The sequence below is a fragment of the Charadrius vociferus genome, unplaced genomic scaffold (assembly GCF_000708025.1).
Source record: "Charadrius vociferus isolate BGI_N301 unplaced genomic scaffold, ASM70802v2 scaffold1215, whole genome shotgun sequence".
NCBI lineage: Eukaryota > Metazoa > Chordata > Aves > Charadriiformes > Charadriidae > Charadrius > Charadrius vociferus.
Genome location: NW_009648537.1, coordinates 141334 through 169069, shown reverse-complemented (window position 1 = coordinate 169069; position 27736 = coordinate 141334). Strand labels below are relative to the sequence as shown.

The following is a 27736-nucleotide window of genomic DNA, read 5'->3' as shown; positions in this document are numbered from 1 at the left end:
TCGGTAGCGCACGGAGCGCTGCCGGCCCCTTCAGCGCTCTGCGTGGGAAGTGCAGATCAAAGCGCAGAGCAGAGGGTCCCCTTTCAAATTCGGGAGGTGCTGTTAAGATTTCTTCTTGATTTTCTGTTAATGAGGTTCAGAGCAGAAATCCAATTTTGGCTAGGAAAGAGAAAAACCCAAACCAGGGGAGTGCTGGAACCCAGATCCTGTTACGGGCTGACCGCTCTTGCTGCGAAGGTGGTGGAGGCGCGAGAGGCGCCCGGCCGTCTCCCCCGCTCCCCGCTGCCGGCCTTCTCCTTCCAGAGTAAGGCTGGGAAAAATTCCTGCGGCCGCTTGAAATACTGCTTCGGCTTCACTGTTGTGCAGAGCTGAAGGTATTCCCTTTGTGATGTAGAAACGGTCGTATCACTACAGGAGTGGTTTGTAACGATCTCGGAGTTGACTTGTGTCTAAAGTTACAAAAAGCAGTAGAGCTTCATAATTACTGAAAGTGGGAAATGTGTTGGGTTTGTGTCTTACGGAATGGCACAATTTTTATTTGGGAGGTGAATGCGCTACTTAGAGAACGAACATGCGTTTGCAGCCAGGCTGTGCTGGAGGGGTTTTGATGTTGTTCATTGCGTCGGCCGATTTTTAAGTACAGAGCATATTTTCTTTTTGCTTTTGGGGGGTGGAAAAAAAAAAAGGTAACTAGCTCTGCTTACAGACAGAAGATGCTCAAGCTGTAAAGGGTGGGGTTTGTTTTTAATCTATATCACTTGATAACAAGTGGAAAGTACATGAGGAGGCACGGGTAGGAACGGGCGCTCGGCGGGAACTTCGGTGCTCAGAACTGCTGCGGCAGCCGAGCGCGCCCTGGCAGGGCCTTTAAACAACTAGCGGGGTAAGAGTAAACCATGGTTTAAAAATATAGTCCAGCTGCCTTCTGACTCCAGGATCATACACGTCATTGAACCTGTGAAAACGGTGCTGAAGTTCAGCGCTCGGTTGCATTTCCCAGCGGTGCCGCACTGCAGTTTGTGGTTGCAGTACCTTCTGGTGATGGTGAGAGGTCCTTTTCGAAGGAGTTCCCTTAAGCCCTTTTCGTCGATGGACAGTAGCTGGAACGTGGAAGTAAGACACTGGTCTGACAATGGAACACTGACATGAGGTTTTAAAAAAATTAAAAAATAGTGAGATGAGTCTCGGTGCTGTGGCGCCTGGAAGAGAGGTGGCTGTGCCAGCAGCGACTCGGGGCGGTGCAGAGCAGTGCCCTCAGCGCTGCGTTACGGCTGTCTCCCGTGTGCAGCCTCAACCCGAAGGAATTTAGTCTTTTAGCATAGCTGACAGTCCCCAAAAAGCGGGTTTTTTTTGTGTTGACTTTAGCTTATTGCTTTGTACGTATGCACTTTGGTATTGGAGACTTTGTCTAATTATAAAAGTAATATTAATTATGAACACATTGTTAGCTTTTCTGTTCATAAACGTGACGTATTTCGAAAAGCACAACCTCGAAGAAGAAGAAACGAGGTCAGGCAAAAAAGGACTCCGTTAGCTGTCAAATACAGCTTCATATTCTGATTTCAGTGAGCAAAATTGTCTAAACCAGGCACAGTCATGTTTCCTGAAAAACAAGTTATTTTTACAAGAGATTGCAGACACTACTGAAAAATTGAAACTCAGAAGGTGGGCTATGAATTGCTTGCTCTTGTACATAGTGTATGCTCATTTATTAGGAGTTTTGTGTTAGATGTAATGTTCTGTCTCTTTCTACTCCTCTTCATTTAAAAAAGCGATGCTCATTTGTAATTCGGCTGCAGTAGTGGAACGAATAATTTCTCAGAAACATTACAGAAACATGCTAAAATATGCATTCTTCAAATCAACCTTCAATTTTGGGGTTAATTTTAGTTGTGCAAATAGATTTATGTTAAAAGATTGTAAGAGATTGTAAGAGCATTGAAACGGATGAAGCATCACTTTCAGAAATCAGAACTAACTGCACTTTGGAGGCAGCGGAGATGCACAATTCCGTGGTTAAAAAAAAACACATGGAAATAGTGTTTCCTTCAAATGTGCCATTAATGGAGATGACCCTTGTTCCTCATGTGGTTTGGTTTTTCCCCGTCTTCGGGAAGGGTCATGCTCCTCCTCTTTCTAACTTTAACGAGGGAAGATTTTCCTGAGAGTTTTCATTTCACCCTTAGTTGCTCTGGTTCTGCCCTTCCAGGTATCCAAACACAGCCTGTGAGCTGCTCACCTCGGACGTGCCGCAGATCAACGACAAGCTCGGAGGGGATGAAACTCTGCTGAACATCCTCTACGACTTCTTGGATCACGAGCCTCCTTTGAACCCTTTGCTTGCCAGTTTCTTCAGTAAGACTATTGGGAATCTCATTGCAAGAAAAACGGAACAGGTAGTGATGATATCTGTCCTGATGCGTAAGCACAAATCAATTTGCTAACCTTGTGTTGTGTGGCCGTAGCATCGCTGTCCTCGTGACCTCATTGTATTTGTAGAGTTGAAAAATAGCTCGCTGTGCTCTTTGAGGGTGGAGGTGAAATGTAGGCTCTGAAAAGCTCTTTGGACTTCCTCGGTTGAGAGAGGTGCCAGCTCATCTCGCATAGTTCTGGGATATTCCTGTGCCACAGCGAAAGCTTTATTTTTCATACTACGGCATACTGATGCATCCTTTGATCCTTGCGCAGAATCATCTCGTTACACGAACAACACCTCAGTCTCATGCCTCTAAAAGGGGTGCTGGGAGCAAGAGCTGAACAGTGTTTTAGGAATACGTGTGTCCCAATTCAAAGTTGTTTTTTCAGATGAAGGCTGTTAGAGAGCCTCAGTGGAATGAGGAACTCTCCAGCTTCACCAGCTTCTCGATGCTCGTATGTCTGTGGGCTTGGCTTTCTTTGTGGCATAGAGAAAAGAAACGATAGCTAAAAAGATTTGACTGAATATTGCCTTGAAACACAAAACGTTGCTCTCTCCTCGTGTTCTCTGGAGGGTCTCTCCGCCTGGGAGCCTAGTCGCACCAAGAGTGGTTGGCGGAGACAGGAGGGCGAAGCCCAGGGAGCTCTGTGTGCCGTGTCTGCGTGTTGTACTTGCAACTGATGCTGCCGCTTTTGTTTTTAGGTGATCGCATTTTTACGGAAAAAAGACAAATTTATTAGCCTGGTGCTAAAGCATATAGATACGTCAGCAATGATGGACCTCCTGCTTCGTCTGATCAGCTGTGTGGAGCCCGCCACGCTACGGCAGGAAGTGCTGAATGTGAGAACCTACCGCGGCTTTTCTTTGCGAGATTGGGAACAAGGGGGTTGGTTTGTTTGGGTCTTAAAGAAATAGGATTCTTTTTGTCGTTTATTTTGAGAGCGGATCCACTCTTCTGAAAACTATTTTCCTTAGTGAGTCTGCAGGTCGGGTACTTGGGGTACTTCAGCCTGTTTGTGGCTCGCACGGCAGAGCAAGCCTGGTGCGGTCACTGGCAGCGAAGGATTTTCGACTCATTTTTCCATATAGCAACCACTGTTTACCCTAGCTGCTTTTGCTGTAGAGCTCTGGCAAAGGAATTTTTAATCTTTCCCCGTGTTCAGAATTTCAGACTGATCATTTGGGACAGTAATTTTAGTTCCTCGCCGTGCGTGTGATTTTTGGAGATGATATCCTGTACCTCCTCCTTCCCCTTCCTCTGTAATAGGCAGCCTGATAAAATACCCCATTGAGGCGCTTAGTTTGCTTTCCAGGGAGGACGAGTTTTTCTCTCTTCGTAGCCCAGTCTGGGTGAGGCAGCCTCAGCCCCGCTTTAGTGGGCAGATGTGCAGGAGTGGAGGAGAAGCTGCCTACCGTAGCTCCCTCTCGGTAACCCAGGAGAGCCGTGTGCCGGCTGGAAAACTGTGCTGGAGTCACGGAAGCCCACAGCAGGATTGATGTGTTTGTCAAGAAGGGCTGCCTGAGTCTTCCTCGTCCGGAGCGTTGGCCACCCCGTAGCTGAGGAGGGAAATGTTCTTTGCAGAGACTCAGGATAGATGAGTCCCATTGCTCCATTCCTCCTCTCAGCCCTTCGGTGCGTCGCACAGGACGCGCTGGTACAGGGAGGGAAGGAACGACAGGCACGAATCGATCCTTACCGACCTGTATGGCCGTTCACCCGTGAAGGGAGGGCTTCGGTTTTCGCCAGGAAAGTGAGCGATTCAGTTGGTTAGACACCAAAGAGTCATACCAAGAGAGGAGCTGGGAGGAAGAAGCCTTCAAGAGATGAACTGATGGTGGAGCATTCACTGGAAGAGGAAGCAGCTTTGCAGCGAAGGCCCAACCGCGTCGCGGGCGGTGATGGCCCGAGGGCAGCCGGAGGGGTGAGGGCAGCCATGGCTCCCCTCTGCACAGCGCTGGTGAGACCCACCAAGATACTGGGGTCAGGCTGGGCTCACCAGTGCTGAGCAGACACTGCAGTAATGCGACGTAACGGCATTTTAACTGAGTAGTGTTTCTTCTGGATGGATGGCTTCCACCTAGGAAACTCCCAAATATCCAGGCTTCCAAATATTAACTGTCCATAAACAGGCGGATCTGGATGGGGAATGTTTTAATCAGGTTAATTCCACCTGTTAAAGATTTCACGCAGTCAAAACCAAAAAAAAGAAAACCAACTGAAGATATCAAGTGGCACTGCAGGGGCTCCTGAAGTGGGTTTTTTTTTCCAAATAATCTTAATGTAAGTATTACCCCCAAGTGTTTAAAAATCTGATGGCTTAAGGACTTCTCAGAAAAACAGAAAGTAGTAGCAATATTGAAATTTGGGATTGAATGTTTAGAGAAGCCACTTACCAACAATTGTGGCAATACATTCAGAAACTAAGTCTCCAGAAAAGTTAATTTCCAACCTCGATTTTTGGTAGGTATTAGAAATAAAAGTTATACTTCATGGAGTGCTTTAGCTTTTCATCGCATCAGGAAAAAAATAGTCTGTCAGTTAGCGGCCAGAAGGGTTGCGAATTGTTCGCTGTTGCAGAGCAGCCTTCATCTTTCTTTGGGATGTCGGACATCGCAGAGAGGTATCAAGCTCTTTTGAGTTTTAGGAAGAGGAAAAGTATTATTAACTTTTTAGGAACTCGTACAGCTGCACTTGGCTGATATTCCCAGGTTCTCACTCCTGCTTAGCCACTCTTCTCCCCCTCCTAACTGCTGGATTCCGGAGAACGTGGTCGGTCGCGGTGTAGTAGATGGTAACCATAAGACCGTGGCACCTCTTATCCAACAGCAGAGCGGCATCCAGCTGTCTCATGATCTGCACCTGAGCTGCACTTCTTCATTCGTGTGCGTTTAATTAACCTCTTATATATTGTGTCTTATAAGCTCCCATGTGTTGCCATCTTCTGTTGAACAGTTCCCAGTTGGTTGGTTGCTCTGTCCGTATGTTGCACTGTGTGCAGATATCATTCCCTGACAGCACCGTGTGTTTGCGGTGTCTTTAAATGCCATATTCAGGGGTTTCCCTGTCTGCACACCTTCCTCCACCCAGTAGCTACTGTTTTGGATAGACGTTCTGCGCTGTAGATTTTTGGCTAGCTGTTTATCAATTACTTTTGTAGCACAGTGACAGCAATTAAACTTAATATTTTAAGGTTTCCCGAGTACTGGTGTACTCCGCTGCTGGACAGTGTCTAAGGAGACCTTGCGTCGGGGTCTCCAGGCTACGCTCCAGCTGCTTCCCATGCAGAATGTGAGTGTCATCTGAACAATCAAATGCCTTCTGCTTTGTGTTTGTGTGACTTAGCAAAAGCTAAGAGCGTTGCTGTCGAAATGAAGTTTGAGGAGCAGCGTTTTCACTAGGAAGCACTGCCATCGAGGGTACGTCACTTCGGGGTGTGCAAAGACCACTCTTCCACTTGACATTGCTGTGCTGGCAAAGTCCTCCTGTGAACCTCACTTGGTTCGTTACATGTTTCTTGCTGTCTGGAAAGGCGGTGTTTTACAGGGTCGGATTTATGAAGATGATGTCTTGAGCTTTAACTTAAACAAAATCATATTCTGCGTAACAAGTCCCACAGCACCTCTCCGTAGGGATTTGATGTCCACATTGGCGCTTTGACCTGGTAAGTCAGAGACTCCTTGAGAGTTCCACGAGTCTAATTCTCTGGCCTTCCATTTTAGAGATTGTTAGGCTGAGATAGCCGGACAGTGCTGGTGGCTCCGTCCTCTGCTCTGCTTTCTACTGAATGGACCTTCTAAAGGGTGTGCTTGGCGTTGCCTTCCCTACGCCTTGCTCAGGTGATGTTAGCCAGGGTGGAGGTGGAGGTTCTCACTGTCCTGGCGCAAGCATTTGCCTCCCGGTGCCAAGTGAAGCCGGGCCAGCAATTCCACGAGCACTGGAAGTTGGCGTTGCCACAGAAAGAGGCAGTGCTGCTTCCACCCTCTTACCGCTTGTTCTGCCCGTCCAGCTCCTCTTGGACCTCCGCCAGCTGCAGTGTTCAGGTGGTTGGGAGATGACACGGACTAGGGAATTCATCCAGCTCAAAACACCTCTCTTTTAGTTCTATTTTTTGCCAGGATTGTTTTCAGCCAGCTCGATTCCTTGATTTGCTTTTTTTTTTTTCCTTTTGCATGGACTTGTGCAATCGGGGAGGTGAAAGGAGCAGCAGATAAGTGGATGAGTATGAGCAGAAAGAAGGTGGCAGTGCCATTTCATACATTCTTAAACTGTAGAACTACAGTTTGTGGTAGTTTTCTCCCTTCTCTTCCTTGTTCTGTAATTGAGGGCATACAGTTAACATATGAAAATATGATAATTCTTTATCCATTTCCTTTTGTTTGTGCGTGGCAGAGGAATGCTTTCGTCTAGCTCTTGTTGTTTTGGAGAGCTGTGCCATCAGGAAAGAACCTTGGTAGCACATGCTGTTCCTCCATACTTCTGTCCTGAGGTGGACAGAAGCCCCACTGTATGAGGAATTGCCTGCCGATCCAGCAGCCCGTGGGGAGGTGTGATGTAAGTGAAATCATCTCTTGCCTACGTTGCATCTTAACAGCCGTCTCCTCACTGTTTCTGGACTCTCACAATTGGAAATACTGGAAGACTCTTCATCAGAACCCTCTAAGGAGGTCCTTCGAGCAGGCTTGTCTTTCAGGGACCTACATTTTGGTATCCTTCGACAAACCTGACGTCGTGCAGATGGATGACAGCATATTCTCTTTGATCGGTGTCATTTGTCATTTGAAATGTCTCTGGATTTTTGAAAGAAATAGTATTGGCTTTAAATAATTTAATTCTAGTGCAGCGAGAAAGCTCAAATATGGGTTGCGTCTTGAAGCATTTTTAATTTCAGGACAGATAAGTGGCATCAAAGAAGTCTGTCCTCTGTCTGTGTGTTACCAGTATAAAATTTTACCTAGAAAAATGGGAAGAGGCATGACCGCTGTGAGAAGACTCCACGTCTGATTTTGCTGACGTGTACTGGGAATTTATGTGGAGCAGATGCAGTTATTCTGGATCTCTCTTCTGCACTTCATCTTCTCGTGCTTGCTGTAGTGACAAAATACAGCTTGTGCTGTGTGACCTTCACTGAGGAGGATTAGCCCGTCTTCCCAGTTCCGATCCGGAGGAGAATCCCGCTATGGCTCAGCCGGAGCGCAGAGTCACTGGGATCTCCCCACAAACCCCACCTTCGGGCTGCAGAGTGGGTTACGCCATTCGCCGTACCTGACACGGTTTCCTTGGAAATCAGGAGAACGCGATTCCTGTTATTCTGAAGAGAAATCTGCTTCTCCTGGCTGGATCCGTCTCTTCTCCCTGGGCGCTGGTGAGGAGTGCCCGGACGTGCACCGTGTCTTCTGCAGAAACCCCTCACAGACTCAGTACTGCTGTGGTTGAACTGAGCTTCGGTTTTCACCGCTTGTAGCCACGTCCCCCTTTGTCAGTCTGGAGTGATCAGAGCACAGAGAAAAAACCCGACTGCACGTTGTCCCACGTTTTTCTGTTGCTTTCACGGCTAACAAACTCTGAGAGTAAAGAGGGCGTATTCTTCGTGCTGTCTTTACCCTAAAGAAACGGTAGCTCGAGGGCTGGGTTAGACTAATGCAGGTGTCTTTCTCTTCTACAAAAATTGTCCTAACGCAAGATCGCTCCTCAGCTGAGGAAAGTTTAAAGTCAGTACTTCCGTGAAGTGACCGTTGATGTTGTGATCCTGGAAAGATCAGACAACTTGGTCTGTTGATTGCTGCAGTCCCTCATTGACTACCATCTTAAAGAATAAAGCACGAACTTTCTTTTACTGTGCCTGGTTAGGAATGTGCAAGCCAGTCACACTGTTATTAGGTGTATTCTCAGCAGGTTTTAGAAAACTAAGTTTTGTTGAAGTCCTAATATAACAGACTTTCTTAAGCATTGACTCTGCAACACCTCAGAGATTCATTCATAGCATAATGCAGGTTGGAAGGTCCCCGAGAAGGTCCAATTGCATCTTCAAGTAGATCCCATTAAGGAGATTGCTCAAGGCCTTATCCAAGGTTTTCAGTGTCTCCAGAACTGGAGACCTGTTTGGGGCCTCTTCCAGTGTTTGATCGTCCTCAAGTGGAAATTATTTTTCCTGATACCCAGCTGGAATTTCTCGTGTTGCATCTTGTCCCTCTCATCCCATCGCAGCACCTCTGAGAGCGGCCTGGCTCCATCATCTCTCCCCACCCCACGAAGCAGTCGCAGACCACAGTGGGGTCTCCTGCGCCTTCTCCTCTCCAGGTCGAGCAAATCCCGCTCTCAGCTTCTTGTCTGACCTCATGTGGACCTCATGTCCGACCTCCAGCCCTGACCATCTGCGGAGCCTCCATGGGACCTGCTGCACTATTGCAATGTCCATCCTGTGCTGGTGAGCCCCGGCCTCACCCGGTGTCCTGATGGGTCTCGCTGGTGCTGAGTGGAGGGGAGCAATCCCTGCTCTGGGCTGGCTGCCCTCAGGGGTACAACGCTGACTCCTGGTGCAATAGGTCCACTCAGGGCCCTCTGGGCCTTTTCTGCGAGGCGGTCCTGGCTAGCTGACCCCCACCCCGTTATTTCGTCCCCCGTGCAGGACTTTGCATTTTGCCTTTCTTGAACTTCTGAGGTTCCTCCTGGGCCATTTCTCCAGCTTGTCTAGGTTCCTCCCCTCCTGCCTATCACCTGCTGCCCCCAATGTGGTATTGTTCACAAACTCACTAAGGGTGTGGTTTTCCCCATTTTCCGTGTTTTTAATGAACACACTTAGAAGTGTACTGTTTGCCAGTATTGACTTTTTTTTACTGGTAACCTCTGCTGTTAGGCCTACCTAGTCCTTGAGCCTAGTGGCAGGTTATGTAGGAGGGAAGTCATCACAGGGAAAGGTAACAATTAGTACTTAGAACAGTCCATCCTGATGTGCAGAAAGTCAAGCAGGCGTGGGATAAGGTCCGCATGGGTGAGCAGGGCTCAGGCTCTCCTGCCTGAGCTCACGAACGTGCAGGCAGTGCTGAGATGGTGGAGCAGGGATGGAGCACCCGGGAGCTGCAGTGAATCATGGAATCATAGAATGGTTTGGGTTGGAAGGGACCTTGAAGATCATCTAGTTCCAACCCCCCTGCTGTGGGCAGGGCCACCTCCCCCCAGCCCAGGTTGCTCCGAGCCCCGTCCAACCTGGCCTTGAACACCTCCAGGGATGGGGCAGCCACAGCTTCTCGGGGCAACCTGCCCCAGGGGATCACCGCCCTCAGCATAAAACATTTCTTCCTCATATCTCATCTCAATCTCCTCTCTTTCAGTATAAAACTGTTCCCCCTCCTCCTATGGTTCCACTCCCTGATCCAGAGTCCCTCCCCAGCTCTCCTGGAGCCCCTTTAGGCACTGGAAGGGGCTCTGAGCTCTCCCCTTTTTGGCCTTCTCTTCTCCAGGCTGAACCCCCCCACCTCTCCCAGCCTGTCCTCCCAGCAGAGGGGCTCCAGCCCTCCCAGCATCTCCGGGGCCTCCTCTGGCCCCGCTCCACCAGGTCCACGTCTCTCCTGTGCTGAGGCCCCCGAGCTGGAGGCAGCACTGCAGGGGGGTCTCCCCAGAGCAGAGCAGAGCGCAGCAGAGGGGCACAATCCCCCCTCACAGTCAAGAATTTCTTCCTAATACCTCATCTAAACCTGCCCTCTTCCAGTTTGAAGCCATTCCCCCTCATCCTATCACTACACACCCTTGTAAAAAGTCCCCCCCCAGCTCTCCTGGAGCCCCTTAAGGTACTGGAAGGCTGCTATAAGGTCTTCCCAGAGCCTTCTCCAGGCTGAACAACCCCAACTCTCTCAGCCTGTTCTCATTGGATAGGTGCTCCAGCCCTCAGAGCATCTTTGTGGCCCTCCTCTGGACCTGCTCCAACAGGTCCATGTCTTTCCTGCGTTGAGGACTCCAGACCTGGATGCAGTACTCCTGGTGGGGTCTCACCAGGGCAGAGTAGAGGGGAAGAATCCCCTCCCTTGACCTGCTGGCCACGCTTCTGATGCAGCCCAGGGTACGGTTGGCTTTCTGGGCTGGGATCCTGCATTGCCAGCTCATGTTGAGCTTCTCAAGAAGCGAGAGGCTGCCCGAGCAGGCAGGGATGTTGTTAGGAAAGCCAAAGCTCAGCCAGAGTTGAACCTGGTAAAAGATGTGCCGGGCAGCACAGGGACTGAGCCAGGGCTTCACCCTAGCGGGGCCCGTGGTACGCCTGAGATGTCCCTTGGGGGTGGGATTGGTGCAGCCATGGCGTCAGGAGGAAGGAGCGGTTGTCCAAGGGCTGGATGAGCCTTGGCAGTCTCCCCACACGCTGGGCAGCCTGAGCAGGCTGTGCGTCAAAAACAGCCAGTCTGGCGGGTGAGTGGGTTCCTGGTTCCCTGCAGAAGGGAGGCTCCAGCCACCGTCATCTGCCACTTCCTCTTCCGTTGGTGACTTTTGGGCTCGGGTGGCTCTGATGACTCCCTTGAGGAAACCTGTTCCTCCTCGCCTGTTACCACCAAGCCATTGTGGCAGTTCTGTAAGGGCGCATCTCCTGGTGGTGAAAGAGCGTTTCTCATGTTGCCGGCTTCCAGCCACTCCCGATTTGGGACTCTCCATCCTCTAATTCCTATGTAGTCTCTGCCTATTCCTTCTTCCATGCAAAATTAGGGTCCAGGATTCCCTGACCGTTTCCACGGTCTCGGCAGAAAAACCCCGTGGAAATTCTGTTCATCAAGAATCGAATACTACATTTTCTTTTCCCCTCCACCCGTAACTCCCATCGCCTGGCAGCACAGTGCCTTGATGAGAGTGCATCTGCTGTGGGTGAGGGCCATCATCTCCACCAAGGCAGTCCCTGCAGCCCGGGACCTGGTTGACCGTGCCCTCTCTCGGGAGCACCACGTGGGTTGAGGCCTCCTACATGCCTTGGCCCAGGTGGTGGTGGGGACCCTGCCCCCTTGCATGTCACCACTGAGGTTGGGCAGTCCTTGCAGTCCCGTGCAGCCTGGAACAGCATCTCCACACCTTCGTCTGTGCCCACTGCCTCATTAACTGCCGAGTCCCAGTTGCCTGGACCAGTTTGCCACGTCCCGCTTGTTCTGTGGTGCCTGAGCGTACGTGATGCAGGTGCTCCCCAGCAGCAGTTGGGCAGAAGCCCAACGCTCCCTAGTCAGGAGGTGGGGAACAGGAGCCGGGTTTGCTGGCAGACAGCACACAGCTGCTACATCAGCCACCTCCCGCTCGCTCGCCCCGCGTCTTCGCACAATCCCAGCCTGGCAGGGCTTGGATGGGACCTCTGGGGCTCCCCCAGTGCCACCCCCCGCCAGAGCAGGGGCACCTCCAGCAGTGGCACAGGACGGCGTCCAGGCGGGTTTGGGATGGCTCCAGAGGGGGAGACTCCCCCACCTCTCTGGGCAGCCTGTGCCACTGCTCTGCCGCCCTCACAGCAGAGAAGGCCCTCCTCAGCTTCAGATGGAACCTCCTACGGTCACGTTTGTGCCCGTTCCCTCTTGTCCTGTCACTGGGCACCACTGAACAAAGACTGCTCCCATCCCCCTGGCACCTCCCTTGAAGGGTTTGTAAGCGTTAATAAGATGGCAAAGTCCATCTCTTCAACAGTGGCCTCAAGACAGAGGAATTCATCTCTTCCAGGTCTACTGGGTGCTTCTTCATTCACCACATTTTGGTATTGCTCTTCTGATCTTAACGTATTATTTCAGTTGTGGGTTTGTTGGTTTTTTTTCCTTTGGAATCTCATTTTCTGTGTCACTCAGTTCCCAGGAACAGCAATTCCTTTGTTCGGATGAACGATCGCACTTCTCTCCCTTCAGCACTTCCCTCTGTGGCCGTCCAACTCCCCCCAGAGCCCATTTTAATGGCAGTCCGGGCAAAAAGAGCAAACCTCCTTATCCCTGCGTGCTGCGCTGCTCCCAGTTTTCGTGAGTCGGGGGGGATGTTGGGACAGAATAAAGTTGAAACTGCAGTGCGGGGCTGGGATTTAACTTGCTGTGCTCTGCAAGGGAGAGAAAACGTTTAATGCGGGAGTGTTAATAAGCCATTTTCTTCTGGGCTGTGGAGGCCGAAAGGGTAGGTGGAACTTCCATAGGTAGAACTTCCTCTGCTGACAGGGGCTGGCAGGTACGTTCTGCACGAAGCCACAAACAGGCTGAAATACCCACTGTACCATCTCTCTGCGGCTTAGTACTTGGAAGAGAGGAAACTTGCAGGTAAAAATGATAAAAGGTTTTTTTATTGAAGTTGTGCAATGCGTTAACGCTGTGGGAAGACCCAGAGATGGCAGCAGAACGTGGGCTGGGGATCACGGCGCAGTGCGGACGTGGGGCTGTCGCTGGTGACGCAAAATGAAACACAGATACAGAACGGAGAAGGGGAGAGATGGATCGTTCCGCTGCTGCAGAGGCTGCCGGGAGGCGTAGTGGATTGGAGCAGCTGGTTTTTAGAAAGTATAAACGAGGAGAGTTTCATTAATCTTGGTGAAGCTGTCCTGGTAAATTGCCAGTTGAGGGCTACCTGAGCTGGCATCAGAAGGCTGAGCCTTAGGATTTGAAAGAAGGATTTCGGTCATCGTATCCAGGCACAGGGAGATGAGAAAAGATGCTCGTAGAGCGATCAAAGAGGGAACGGCTGCCGGCTTTGTTAGTGGGGTGAAGGTGGCAAGGCTGATGTACCAAGGCAGAGCAGGGACCAACTCTACAGTGGTGGTCTGGAGAAAAAGGGTCGGGAGTTTAATTTTCATGCTGGGAAACTAGAGACCAGTGGAAGAATCTGAAGAGGTGGGTTGGTAGAGAGGCTGGTGGGGAAAAATGTCCTGGTTTTTGAACTTCTGGGTGAACTGGACGTTGGGAAGAAGAAATTGCAGAAACGAGATCTGAAAACATGGTCCTGAATGAAATACTTGGTTTCCCAGCTGTATGCTGGGGAGATTTTTTGGTCAAAATTAGTGTTTTTGCAATAAGAGGTACCAGAAAGGAGACAAAGTCAGTCATTTCAGCCTTAGTAGGAAAACAGCAGTGTTATTCATGGGAAAAGTCACTAAAAATGGTCATCTGGAATTTTTGTTTGAAGTCAAACATACGTCGTACTCGACCTGGAGTCGTAGAGGACAGGACGAGAGCTGCAGGAAGGTCATTAGAGCAAAGCTGGTAAAGAGTCAATGTAAGGATTATAGTTGAAGTCGTGTGAACAGATAACATAACATAAAAATGAGTGTTCAAGGGGCGTAGAGCCGCCTGACAAAGACGTGGAGGGCAGGAGGCTCTTCATTTTCTTCATGACTCATCTGAAGAGCGATGGAAGATTCCATCATTGCAGAGACCTCCAGAGTCTTTTTCCTTTTAATTAATGTTTGGTCAGTCATTTCAAAAGCGACTGGGAATGCATTAGTGTGATGAGTTTGGTTGATGTTAGACATCCAGCCATTTGCCTGGGACGAAGAGGGCGGACGTTGGAGTGAGAGTGGTTGGGTGGGAACGGGGCGTTGAGCCGGCAGATGGAGCCGGGAGGGCAGGAACCGGAAGGTGCGGTTTGCAGACGGCGTACGTGGTTTGCATGTGGGCAGGAGAGGGAGATAAAGTGATAGCTTGCACCAGGAAAAGGAAGGAGTGTGGAGTGGGCATAGAGCAAGGGGACGAGGTGTGATAACAGCACTGTTCCGTCGGCTCCAAGTCTGAGAAATTATTCGGTGTGAAGAGTGGTAAGACTGTAAGAATAGGAAACGGCAGGAGAAGAACGTGTGGATAATTATGCTGACGCTGCAGATGCGATGGTGTTTTCTGACTGATGTATTCCGTGTTTTCCAAAGGTATTTCGGTTTTTAGTTCCGGGGGCAGGGTGTACATACTGATGCAGATTAAAACCCATCGCTGCCTGTGCCGCGGGGACTTTGCCTGTGGCCCGCGGCTCTGATTATGAAATAGAAGGAGAGGGCTTTCCCTTCTGGAAAAGCCTGTGCTATGCAAAGCTACGCGAAGATCCTCTTGTTTTGAATTCTGTGATACCAAACAAGGATTTTCTGTTCCCCTTCCTCTCCCTCCAGTGGCTTAATGAAGCAAAGATTATTCAGAGACTCGTGGAGCTGATCCATTCGAGCCAAGATGAGGACGTGAGTATGGCAAGACTGAGTTCTGTCTCTCTGGGTGGTGGGTCCTGTAAGGTCCAGACGAGTCTCTCGTCCCTTCGATAATGCCCGGGTGGCTTCTGGAAGGAGAGAACCTCTGTGGATGGCGGTCCCATCCTCTGGTTGCCAAGCTCAGTACCAAAATGTGGTGTTGTACTTTGTCTTATTTTACCACCAGTTTGGTAGTTCATTCTGCCGCTGCATCAGTTTGTCTCAGTGCCTACAGCCACTGGGAACTAACTTGGTTTTAAGTAGGAACCTGCTCTTCGAAAGGCTGATGAAAAACTTTTAATTTTAACCAGTTTGCTGTAACTTTCAATTCTTTTTAGACCATAAGTAAGTTGGTATTCTGTTATAAAGTCTACAAGATGCAGCTCTCAGCCCATGGGGAAGACATGCTGAGTATTAAATTATACAAGTGCACTCTCTTTTTTTTTTTTTCCTCTCTCTTTTTTTTCTTTCACTAATTTTTACAAAACATCCGAGCCAGGAGCTCTAGGTCTGGATTTGAGTTTCCTACGCTGTTATTTCACATTTGGGTGTTGAGGGCTGTCCCTGATGCTGAGCAGGAGCAACAGAGGGAAGGAGGCCGATGCCCGGGTTCGGCCGAGATGGGGATGGGGGCTCTGGCTCACCGACTCCTGCGGCGCCCTGCGTGGCGCGGGATTCTCTTGGTGCAGCGTTAATGCCAACAGTGAGATTCCCTCATCTCATCGCAGCAGACGTTGCCCCTTCCCAGAGAGGAGACGGGAAGCAGCGTGCTGATCTGTAAGCTCAGCAGTGCTGGTTTAGGGTGAATGCTAAATTCCAGCGTCAGATCTTGTACATGCAGCAGCGACGGAGAGTCTGTGACCGATAGCCAGAATGAGACGACTCATTTATCAAAATAATACTTTACAGCCTTTTAAGGTGTAGTAGTTAAATTGTAAAGAGTTTTATCAAGCCATTTATTTTTCTTCGGGCAGGAAAAGCTCCTGAGTAGTGAGAAGTAAGAATGAAATACTTGTATGTGAAATTAAACATCTAACAGACTTGGTCAGGAAGATTAAAAAAAAAAAAGAATCGTCACTTTCTGAAATCTTTAACTGCATTTAATTATGAAGTTCAGGAAGACCTCCTCTTTGGTTTTAAAATCTGTTAATGCTTCTCATAATTCACGTCAGCGTTATATCGAGCAGACGAATAACCTGAAGCATGGTAGCACTTGTTCTGAAACATTGCTTTGTTCAGTTTTGTGCGTTCCCCGCTGTGTTACATTTTCTCTGACAGCCGGAGTGAGCCAAGCCCAGGCGTTAGCACTGAACTGTGCCCTATGTCGTTGTTTACAGAGGCAATCAAATGCTTCCCAGACCCTGTGTGATATCATAAGATTGAGCAGAGACCAGAGCAATCAACTCCAGGATATACCTGAGCCTGACCCACTTCTGACAGCACTGGAATCGTAAGTACTTGTCGGAGGACTGGCTAAACTAATTGCCGCTAATATCGTCACTGCTGATAGCTCTCTAGAGACAAACCATGCGGTCAGTGGTCACAGAATGGCAGAATCTCCTAGATTGGGAAAGACCTGTAAGATCATCGAGTCCAATCATTAACCTCACACTGACAACCCACCGCTAAACCGTGTCCCTGAGCGCTACATCTACACGACCCTTAAATCCCTCCAGGGACGGGGACTCCACCACTGCCCTGGGTAACGCGTCCCAACGCCTGATGACCCTTTCAGTAAAGGAATTCTTCCGAATATCCAATCTAAACTTCCCCTGGTGCAACTTGAAGCCGTTTCCTCTTGTTCTATCGCATGTTACTTGACAGAACAGGTCGGCTCCCACCTCGCTGCCCCCTCCTGTCAGGGAGCTGTAGGGAGGGAGAAGGTCTCCCCTCAGCTCCTCTTCTCCAGGCTGAACACCCCCAGGGCCCTCAGCCGCTCCTCCCCGCAGGACGTGTGCTCCAGACCCCTCACCAGCTTCTTAACCCTTTGCCTGACTCTTGGCGTTTGTGCCCAGCATTTAATATTGCTTTTAAATTGTGGCATCGCTTAACGGCTTCTGTTGCGATTTCTGGGTTGGGTAGCTCTGCCTGAAGGCAGGGGGGGGGGGTTAGTGATCCCCAGAGCTTCCCCCCCTCATTCAAGGCGAGGGAACACCAGTGAGGGTGTTAAAGCGTTCCTGGTGCGTTTGGAGGAAGGTGAACTGCGATGGCCGTGGTTGAGGGAAATCCCGCAAAGACAAATCTTACCATTCCTGGACTGGTGGTGTTAGGTGATGCCACGCGTGACTTCAGGCGCGAGACTTCGCTCACACGTGCCCGAACAGGGGCTGCTCTTCCCGCTGGGAAACCTGTGGCACCGTAGAGATGGATTTCACATCATCAAGTTGCCGTTGATCAAAATGGGGATGAAAAAGCTGTGACAACAGAGGGAGTTCCCCACCATAGTAGCTCGTGTGTCACCGTGCATGTTGTTCTGTGCGGGGCAGCGCCAGCTTGCCGTCCAGCCTTTGCTGGGGTCTGCTTACGCACTCGCTGCCCTCCGGCACGCCAAGTTTGGCTCCGGAGTCAAACACCAGTCAAAGAGTTCTTTTTAAAGAGTTCTGCGAACTTCCCCAGAGCTCAGGTGGTGTCGGGATACGGCGCGACACATCTCACCAGAGGCGTCTGCCTGCCTCTTGCTTTGGCTGAACCGTTAATCTCCCCAGGTTTATTCTCCAAATGTGGTTGAACCCTGGAAGAAATAAGTCTGCACGCTTCAATTGCTTCCCTCGCCCTCCCTCATCGTTCAAAAAGTTGTTCCGTCTGTTTGTGGCTAGACGGTGAAAATTCAGATCTCTGTCTGTGTACCATCCCCGTGGGTCCCCTGAGACATCAGAGTTGGTGTCGGCTCCGTGTTTGTCCCCCGAGCCGTGTCACCCGGGGCCGTCGCGGGCTCTCTTCGTGGCTCAGAAACGTTGTGCAGTGCTTTAATTGGAGATGACGTGTCACAATGCAGATACATAACTGGTTTAATCCTTTTCTGCCTTCTGATTGATAAACAGCGCGGGGAGGATTTGTAAATAGAGACGTTGGTGTCCTTTATGAGGCCTGGTAGTTTGGGTGGGAAAAGCAGAGAAGCTGGTTAGGTTCATAAGGGTTTTGTCACATTTCCCACAGTCTTGTATAAGGTATGGACGGTCGGCTGTCACGGAGGTAATTGTGGGGAGGGGAACTTGGGGAACTCCATTGTTTGGAAACCAGTGGGTGCGTGGGGTTGTTTGAAAGATGTAATCTAGTAATAAAATGGTGTCAGTGCACAGTCGGCGAAGCAGCAGTTGGAGTATTTCAGGTTTGTAAGTTATATTTGGTGGGTGTCCCCTGAGCCCAGGGTGCGAGGGTGCCCGTGGTCCCCGCCAGCGGGGCTCCCGCTCCGGGGCAGAACCTGCCGTTGTGTGGCCAGGCAGCTTGGGTGACGGTTGGAAGCATTTCTTCTATTTGAAGTTGCTTTTTTTCCTAAATCCAGAGCTAACTTCTGTAATATTACTGAGGGAAAAAATTGATGAGAAACTGGCACGGTCAAAAAGTATCTTTATTAGGAGTTGTTTCCCAAATAATGTTAAGCGTGAGTTCTGCACCAGAAAATGTTGATGGTTCAAGTTCAGTGAGTTCCCTCTGCATTGTTTCTTCGCTCTTCATAACGTAGTTTGGAATGCCCTGTGTTAGCGTGGTCACCGCTTCCTATAGTGGCTTCAAACCGAAAAACATCTACTGGAGATTCTGCAAGAGATTAAAACCAAAAAAAGGCTCTTTTAGGCCTGAAGGAGCCATTTTGACAGAGAAGGGATGAAAGAAAAGACTTGCAATGAGTAATGCAGCATCTATCACTGGGGCTTAACATTCCTCTTTTACGTGTTTGTGTCAGCCCAGAGCCTTCTTCATTCCTGTGCCATTGCTGTTATTTCCTCCTGATTCTGAGCTGTCAGTTCACTCGGGAGTATCGGGGGCAGCTCCTGGCACAGGAGCCGACGCGCGTGATGCGTGTGACACGTGCGATGCGCGTCGTGCTGCACACCAGCGCCGAAAAGCCGTCGGCTCCGCAGATGTGCCCAGGATCATCCCCGGCTCGTAGCTGTGTCCCCGCGAGGCAGCGCTCGCTCTTCAGCACTTCGCCTCCTTCGCCGCGGCTGCAGAAACGAGGCAGATCCCGTGGCCCGACGGGGCGTTTTCTCCGGGAACGGGACGGGGTGGCTTTGCAGCGTGCAGCCTGCGGCCCCGGTTGCGGAGCCGTCGGCCTCTTGTCGAGCCTCGATCAGTTTTGAGCCCTCTGAAGTTTGGCGATGAGCCTCCAGCCTGGTCGTTTCACCTGGGAACCTTTAACGAGGCTCGTGGTCACTGTGGTGGGCCGTGGAGAACGCACTGCTTTCAGGCTTTTTCCGTAATTTTAGACTTTCTCGGTAGTTTCAGACTTCCTCCGTAGTTTTGGAGAGGGATGCGGAACCCTGCTGGGTGGGGGGCAGCAGAGTGCTGCCCGTGGTCTTTCGTGAGAGCCTCTGTGACACCAGTGGCAGAATTTAAGCAAGTTTCCTCGATTATACGAAGAATTAGACAAAGCGGCAGTTCAAAGTTGGGCTCGTACGTCCCTCACGTGGTCTCCCCTCGCGCTCCCCGCTGGTCTCTGCGTACGCACCTCACACGTTTCCAAGCGCTACCCGTAACTTCCATGAGAGAAACAAAAAAGTTTTTGCACTTTCAAAAAGCATTTCTAAAAGTCATCGTACCACTTCGCTGCTTAAAGGAAAAAATATTTCGAACAAAAGTGGTATTTTTTTGCACAAGTTCCCTGTCTGCTGCAAGTCACCCATCTCGGTACTTGCCTGGGCCGATGGCTCCGAGCGTTCCTCGTAACCTTTTTTGATCTTTGGGTAATTTTTTTTATCCGTGAGTCATGAGTTAATGATCAGCTAGTGCAGCAAGAAAGAGCCGTGATGGGGGTTACAGCATAAATATCAAATCTAGGTTTTCAGTAACTGCTGGCTGTATGCAAGAACAGTGAATTCGGTTAATTACAGTAAGCTGTTACTTCATTTTCCTGCCTCTTGTGCCGATGGAGTGTATTTAGATGCTGCTTACTAAAATAATTTCATCTCCTGCATTATTCATGTATTCTACATTTTTATCTCATATTTTATTTATAAAAATGTAAATGAGATTTTTTTTCAAATGTTAGAAAATAGTAAAAATTAGACCGTGAACTTGAGTAATACTGGTTTTAGCTGCACGTGTGACATAGCAAGTGACAAACGGCACTTGCTGGGTACCGGGTTTTGGGGAATCGTGGTTAACCCCCACAGAACTCACCCGGGGAGCGTTGGGGGGCAGAGGCAGGAGCAGGCAGACAGTAGAGAGAGACGGGGGCTGTTCCCTTTCTGCTAATGAGTCTTCAGTTCGGAGGCCACGCTGGAGTGTCAGAATAATTTTGAATGCCAGAACGGAGCAGTGTCGTTACTCGTTCTGCCGCCAGCCGTCTTCGGCACTTGACCTGGTGGTCCCTCTGCCTGGCCCCAAACCTGGCGGTGTTTGGAAGGCACCTTGTCCTGCTTTAAGGGCTCGAAGATTAAAATATTTCAAGGAGGTAATAGCTAAGACTACTGAAAACGTGCATATCATTTACAGTTGGCATTTGTTGGCCGCTGTTCCCAGGTCCTGGATCATCTTCTGCCAGAGGCACGTGGGGAGGGTCGGCTTCCACTCTTTGTTGTCTGTCTTCTGCGATTCCGAGGGATGACGCAAGGCCATCAGCCGCCTGCTTCGTGTTGGCTTTAATGAATTAGCGTGGCTGAGTTAACACTGGGGTTGACTTGCAGTTTGTAATGAAGAGGTGTATCCTGTTGACGAAGGGAACGGCAGTTTGGTTTGGGGTCTGGGTGTCTGTAACGGGGACTTGCCTTGGCGATGAGTAAGCGAGTTCCGAAACCTGGTGTAGAACCGTTGTCGTATGAGACTTCAGAGAGGAAAGTCTTTATTCTTGCTTTAAAAAAAAAGAGGAGAAAAATTGCAGCCTTTTTTTTATTCCCAGAAGACCCAGAAGTGGGTATTTCATGATTAAAGCAACAGCCAAATGCTTCTAATTGTTACACTGCTAATGTGTGTGTGTCGTTCTACAGGCAGGAGTGTGTGGAGCAGCTCCTGAAGAACATGTTTGATGGAGAACAGACGGAAAATTGCATAGTGAACGGCACACAAGTTCTTCTGACGTTGCTGGAAACCAGGCGCTCTGGGTAAGGTGGCGCTCGCTTCTCTGGCGGGAGCAAGTGTAGGAACTCCGGTCTCGTTTTACTCAGGCCAAAAAGGGAATGTTTTGCCCTAGCGTGAAGTGCTGTCTCGAAACAAGTTGCGAGAAGAGCTGTTTGGTTTTTGATGCACCTCACGGCGGTGGCAGCGGTCGGCAGCTGGGCTCTCCTCTGGGCTCTGCTGCTTCTCCTGCACGTGTGCCGGAGATCTGCCAGCAGCGTGCGTGCAGAGCGGGGGAGGAAACGGGACGTCGTGCGTAATCGGTGTGATGATGTCTGCATATATATGTGGCTGTAGGGTTTTAATTTTGTTTTTTAAAATTACATCCGCCTTTTATTTCTTTTTATGGAGATGGAGGAGAGAAAAGGCAAAAAAAAAAAAGTTCTGGGGAGAAAGGGAGACACTGAAAATCTCAGTTTCTAAAAAAGGAGAAAATGAGGAAGAGCGAAGGAGGCAGTGGAAGATTGGGAAGAGGTACTGGAGAGGAGGACAGGAGATGATGGCACTGGGCAAACAAGGCGCTAGCTGGAAAATCGCGTGCAGAGTTAAAGGCGCAAAGCTGAGATGCTCAATCTGCTGTGCCTTGTGCCCAGGGCCTCTGCAGAGGTACGAGTTGGAGGCTCGGGGGTCCCCGCCTGCCCCACTCTGCCGTGCTGGAACTGTCACCACTGAAATGAAAGCGTTTGTTATTCCCGGGTGACTTTGCCCGTGGAAGGGGCCAGTAACAGTTGTGATTCGCTGCTTGACGGTTACAAGCACGGCGACGTTCCTGCTCAAGGTTTTCATCAGTCGCTGTATTTATGTACCTCTTTTTGAACGCCTGTGGAAGGGTTACATTTTTAAACAAATGTTTATAGTTAACTCTTGCTGACGGAATTTGCTTTTCAAATGTTTGGGAAGTTTTAAAAAGCAGGAGGCACTTCAGTAATTTGTCAGCTCTGCAGACAGCTTATTCTCGGTCTTCCCACTCATCTCATTTGCAGTTTTGACTACGTGAATATCATCTTGTGAATGATACATTAATATAGTGCAGTTATGTAAATACAGTCAGTAGCTGGAAATTAGTATTATTTTTCATATTCACAGTTATTTTTCAAGAGGAAATGACCGGCGCGGACAGCCTGACTGGAGACCATTTTAACATTTTGTCAAATCTCAACTGCTGTGCTTTTCTGCTTTGCAGAGTGGAAGGACTGATGGACTCATACACTCAGGGATTTGAAAGGTCTTACACTGTCAATAGCAGCATCTTACACGGGATCGAGCCCCGGCTAAAGGATTTCCACCAGCTGCTGCTCAGCCCTCCCAAGGTGAAGCATCTCAGCCTCTCTCGGGAGCAAATGGCTCCTGACCCCGTTTCAGGGTTTCCCAGTCCTACACAGGCTTCCTGGGTGTTTTCTGAAAGCGCCGTGTGCTGGAACAGGCAAAGGTCTTTTGAAGAAAAATTCACTCCTAAAATCTGTAATTCGGGTGCTTTAGGGACTCGGCAGCGGGGATTTTGAACGCCGTTGTGTTTGAGCAAAACCAAGAGCAGAGCTGTGCTGGGACTGGTGGTTTGTGTGAAGGTGGGGAGGGGGTGAGGAGAAATGAACTCTGTTAGTGAATGTTTTGATTTTAATCTTCAGTTTTGGAAGTACAAGTCTCACAGCGGTCGCACAACGCTCTCCTCCGTGCGGGAGGGTGGTTTAGGTTTACCTGCGGGGATTATTTATGAAGCGAACTGGTTACGTTTAGTCAAATCATCGTACATATGCACCCACGGAAATGCCGATCTTTGCTGAAGTACTCGTTCTCTGTTGCCCTGATAGAAAACAGCAATCCTAACGACAATTGGTGTCTTGGAGGAGCCACTGGGGAACGCTCGTCTTCACGGATCTCGTCTAATAGCTGCTCTGCTTCACACAAACACTCCCAGTATTAATCAGGAACTATGCAGACTCAGTACCATGAACTTATTACTTGTGAGTAACACAGCGGGACAGAACGGGGAGAGGGGGAATAACTTTACACTGGGAACAGTTTTGCTTTTCCTGTCGTCTGTGCAGCGCAAGGCAGTTTGTTTCATGCGTGCCGCTGTCTGATTATTTTTCTAATCTGCTGAAGGTAGGAACAGCCGTCCTCAGAATAGCTTCTGTAATGCAGTTGCTTGGTATTTTGAGCCGAACCTCATGCTTCGCGTTTGTTGCTACAGTAGTTCAGTAGTGGGGACGCAAAATAGTCTGGTCTTTGGGAAGGCTTGGGTGCGTCGTGTGCATGAGCTCTCAGGGCGCTCAGAGCTGGTCTTTCTGTCTGGCGGAGAACAGGGACGTGTTCTGGAAACTGCCAATATGACCTGGGCAGTCTTTCAGAAAACTATTTTTATACTTAGAAATTATTTAGTTGATATTTTTCTTAGGATTAATGCAGCCACAGAATAGATCACGTTGTTTTTTCAGTGTGTCTGTGCTGTGAGCCCCAGCTGTGCACGAGAGCGTTTCCATTGTGCTCCGTTTGTTGGAAAGCATACGTTACGGCAGAGCACGGTCAGCTCTGAGTGGATACTGCAGCGTATGAGTAGATTTGTTTTAGTGGAATTGCTGATTAAACAGCTAGTTGGGCACTGTTCTCATGTTAGTCGATTGTTGAGAACGGGAAGATGTATCTAGAGTGAACTTTTTTGTCTCTCATTTTGTTCCAGGACTTATTTTTTAAATACACATGGAATAACTTTTTGCATTTCCAAGTGGAGTTGTCCATAGCAGCTATTCTCTCACACTCTGTGCAAGAGGGGAAAACTACTACTAATGAGCTGGAGAGCAAAGAAGAGGTGCTGAACGGAAACGTGCCCACAGAGAACACAGAGACTTCAGAAAACAATACGGAGAACATCATGGTTACTCACGTAAGTCTGGTTGTGTCACCTGAGAATGTTAGACTGACTGAGCCCGAATACGCGTTAACAAGAGGACGGTGTACGGGCTGTTGAGGAGCGGGGAGCTCGTTTGAAAGTGCCTAGGTATAACTTGGTTCTGTCAGTTCTGGCTGGAAGTGTATTCCCTTTTGTAAATTTGTTTTTAGCGTCCAATTACAAAATAAAGATACCACCCACCTCCTTTGATGGGCTTGTGAATCCGTTTTTATTTCATTTTTTTTAGTAAAGATGCCTATAAACCGTGGACTGCAGCTAGCCGACTGCGTTCTAGCTTCTGCATCGTGGCCCAGTTGATGGAAAGGTTTTGTTGTGTTTGTAAAAATGACAGCTTGTAAATGCAAAGTCGCAAAGTGACAGTTCGTAAGCTGTTGGCCGTTGCTGCTCCCCTGAAGCCCAGAGGCAGGCTGGGGCCGTTTGTAGGTGTTGCTGTTTCCCCCTGGATCCTCTGAGGGAACCAAAAAAAAATGAGAAAGAAGAAACTTGAGCTCTTGGGAAAGATAAGTGCTGGACTTTAAGTTTTTGTTCAGTAGGAGTGAAGGAACGCACAGAAGTGACTCTCGTCCAGCACAGGCTTCCTAAGGCACGGGTCGTACTTTGGCAAACTTGTGAAATGTTCTTTCTGTCTCTTTTTTCCCCTGTAGCTGTTCCAGAAGTGCTGCCTGGTGCAGAGGATACTGGATGCCTGGGAAGCCAATGACAAAATCCAGTAAGGGATTTGGGGTTCCGGAGGCGCTTGGTCTGGGGACGCAGATTTAGAATATTGCCTTGAAATGTTCTTTCAATTATTTGCAAAATTTACAGTTTAACGGTGTCTGAAATGGTTTGGATTTCGATTGTCACTTGGAATTAGGATTATCTTCATGTTAAAAAGCAAATTCACCAAATAGGCCTGTAATCTGAAAGCATGATTTTTTTTTAAATGCTTATAACATCTCGACCCAAATACAGCACTTCTTGCTTTCACAGGAAATTACATAGCGTATTCATTACATACAATATTAACTTTTTTTTTAAAAAATGTATAATTGTGTTCTCCCTAGGGTGAGCAGCTGTATGGAAACCGAGGTGGGCAAGAGTTTTTGCCCCACATTTGCCCCACATTTCATATTGTAAATTTATAAACCACTTGGATTTTGTGCTGATTGCAATGATTATAGGAACTAAATAATTTAAAAAACCTGAAACATACTAAAGCGAAAATATTATCTAGGCTTCTGTTTCTTTGTCCATCTGAATGTTTTGGTCCTCCCTCACTATTTTGAGCTCTTTATGGCTTCGGAGTGCTTTGTAATCCCACTGTGATTATTTCAGGAGTCCTTTCAGGCCATAATTGGTAGGTTGGGTTTTGGTTTGATTTTTTTTGTTGTTGGTTTGGTTTGGTTGGGCTCTTTTTTTGGTTTCGTTTTTTTTCCCTCTTGCAACCCTTTGGGCTGTCGATAACGAATTTTGCTGGTGGTTTCATTGCAGAGCTATCGCTGTGCACAGTTTTGTAGGTAACAGAAATATCTGTGGTTGCTGCTTAAGAGTTTTCCTAATTAAATTAGATAGGAACTGGAGCTCATACATATTTCATGCCAAACAGTTCCAGTCACCACATTGGAAAGAATTTTAATGGCAAGAAAAAATGCTGGGTTAGCAGAGGGGTATCTCAGACGGCGTGCGTTCAGAAGTTTGAGTTTATTTGAAGATTATTGTATGCGCTCTGGGAGGAGTCAAGCACCAGGAGCCCCAGGGTCAGAGATGCCAAACTCGGAGCTTGGGAGTTACTTCTTGAAGATCATCAGCAAGAGTGGCTGTAATATATTTTCCTGTCGGGTCGTGGGATTTCCCCATGGGTTCTCTTAGTTTTAGTTACTCCATATGTTCTTGATAAAGGGCTTTGTAACTACTAGAATTTAACTTCCAGGTAACCCACATCATTCTTTCACTGCACTCCATTTGATCTGCCCAGGTGATTAGAATTTAAAATAATGTAAGTCTGGTCAGCGACCTGAGTTTGTAGGAAACAAGGGTTTACTGTAGCACATCTTCCTTTGCCTTCCTGTTCGTGTAAACGTAGTAACCGCCAATTGTGGCACAATTGATAAAAAGTATTGAAAAGTGTTGAAACAGGAGTTAATTTTGCCTGTTCGCTGGCTGCGTTCCAGCAGCGCGTTACAGACTGCTGGGCTCAGAAGAAGTCTGGTGTTGGTTCTCCCAGCGCCTACAGCTGAAGAAGACAGGTGTCGTGGTTTAGGGCAAATCTGCTACTGGGGACCTGGGGGACCCCAGATGGGACCGACAGATGCTCTCCTCTACCCCTCTTCAGAGAGAGGGGCAGAGGAGGAAAAAGAGACTTAGGAGTTTAGAAGGAACTAAACTACTTTAATGAAATATCAATAGTAAAATAAAAAAGAAATAATGAAATCTATACAAAACCGTATCAAGCTCCCGAGATGACAACCACGACACCGGCTGGCACTGGGGCAGTCCCAGGCTGACTCAGTGATGGACGGGAACTGGATTCCGGATCTGCATTCAGGATCGGGATCGCAGGCAGACGAACTGAGTCCTCCTCAGACGTCGGCCATTGCAGGAAGAGAGAGAGCCGACCCTTCGATCCCTCAGCCTTTACACTGAGCATGAGGCAGATGGGATGGAATACCCTCGTTGGTCAGTTTGGGGTCACCTGTCCTGTCCGCTCCTCCCCGCAGGTGGGACCCCACTGCGCTTTTCCGCTTCCGACCCTCCAACGGGGCAAATAACCAAGTTGGTTGCCCTTGGGGGTTATAGCAGTAAGTATAATCAAGGTCCTCTCTGCACACCGCGCCTGGGCATCAGCTATAAACACAGGTCTGATCACCCCGAGAGAGTGAACAGTGTCTGCACAATGTGCTGTTAACTTCAGTAGTCAGAGAGGCCCAGCTAAGAAGCGAAGTTACTGACCACAGTTGGTTCTGGTTTACCTCAAACCAGGACAACAGGTACAACATCACCGTACGCTGCTTTTCTCCCCGAACTCTTTACATTTTTGAGAAAGCTGAGCTTTGCCAGTGTGCTGGACGAGATGCGTTTTTATAGAGAGCAGCAGGACAGTGCTGCGTCCCTTCGCCCCCTCTGCCCCTGGGTTTTGTCCTCCGGGGGGCGGGCGCAGCTCTCGGCAGGGCTGGGGGGACCCGGCTGCCCAGGGGGGGGGGTCGGGGGGGCTCTGGGCTCGCAGCACTGTGCTCCCGGCCGTGCCGTGGGGCCGGGCTGGGTCCTCTGCTCTCCTGGAGGGTTGGGGTGCGACAGAAGCTGCCGTGAGCCTGTGTGCAGGAGGCTGCAGCTCAGCCCTGGGAACTCGGTTCCGGGTGCTCGTTTCATTTCAATAGTTCCGAACCCCGAGTTTGGGGTTAGAGCGCTGTCCATGTTACGGGACGTGTACAGGTACAGTTCGTACTGGCTTTGCGCTCTTGTTTTTTTGGAAAAGGAACGTGTGGAGGGGCAAGGCAGGTTTTTTCCCAAACCATCCAGCCTCCTCGTGTGCATCTGTTCAGCTCCAACATTAGGGGAAAGCCTAGTGTATAATTTCAGCATAAACTTGACCTTTTTCGAGATTCAGGAGGTGATGATTACACTTTTCGGAGGGAGGGGGAGGCTAAAAAAAAAGCTGTAAACTGTAGCTGTAACTGCCCGTGATGGGGAGAGCTGGTACTGCCCGACGGCTTTGCTGCCTTCGCCCCATCGCCTTGGGGTGCTGCACCAAAGCCCCCAAGTGAGGGTGGGGAGGAACCGGCACGAGCTCTGCATACCAGCTCCAAATTAACTCTCATGTGTTCGGTGTCTTCCTCCCTCCCAAGAAAACATGAAATTCCTTATTACGCGTTGGCTCTGTTAGCATCTCGGAGAGAAACCTTTGTTTTACAGCTGGAGACTCAGTAAAAAGAGGTGGAGACTTCTTGTCGCCCCGTTTGTAAAGGGGTTATTTTTGTTTCGTTTCGTTCTGACCCACCAGTTCCATTCGTGGTGGCTGGA

At 49.2% G+C, this 27736-nt stretch overlaps 1 protein-coding gene across 1 annotated transcript in view; it reads left to right on the top strand.

The window, feature by feature from the left end:
* The window catches only part of PPP6R2 (protein phosphatase 6, regulatory subunit 2), a 78711-nt gene that overhangs the window by 24872 nt on the left and 26103 nt on the right, over positions 1-27736 (top strand). The window contains exons 3-11 of the mRNA XM_009885859.1: positions 2210-2396; positions 3119-3256; positions 14491-14556; positions 15900-16012; positions 20706-20819; positions 22016-22142; positions 22641-22793; positions 23510-23713; positions 24385-24449. Coding sequence (XP_009884161.1) covers positions 2210-2396; positions 3119-3256; positions 14491-14556; positions 15900-16012; positions 20706-20819; positions 22016-22142; positions 22641-22793; positions 23510-23713; positions 24385-24449 — 1167 coding nt within the window. The remainder of the gene's footprint in view (positions 1-2209; positions 2397-3118; positions 3257-14490; positions 14557-15899; positions 16013-20705; positions 20820-22015; positions 22143-22640; positions 22794-23509; positions 23714-24384; positions 24450-27736) is intronic.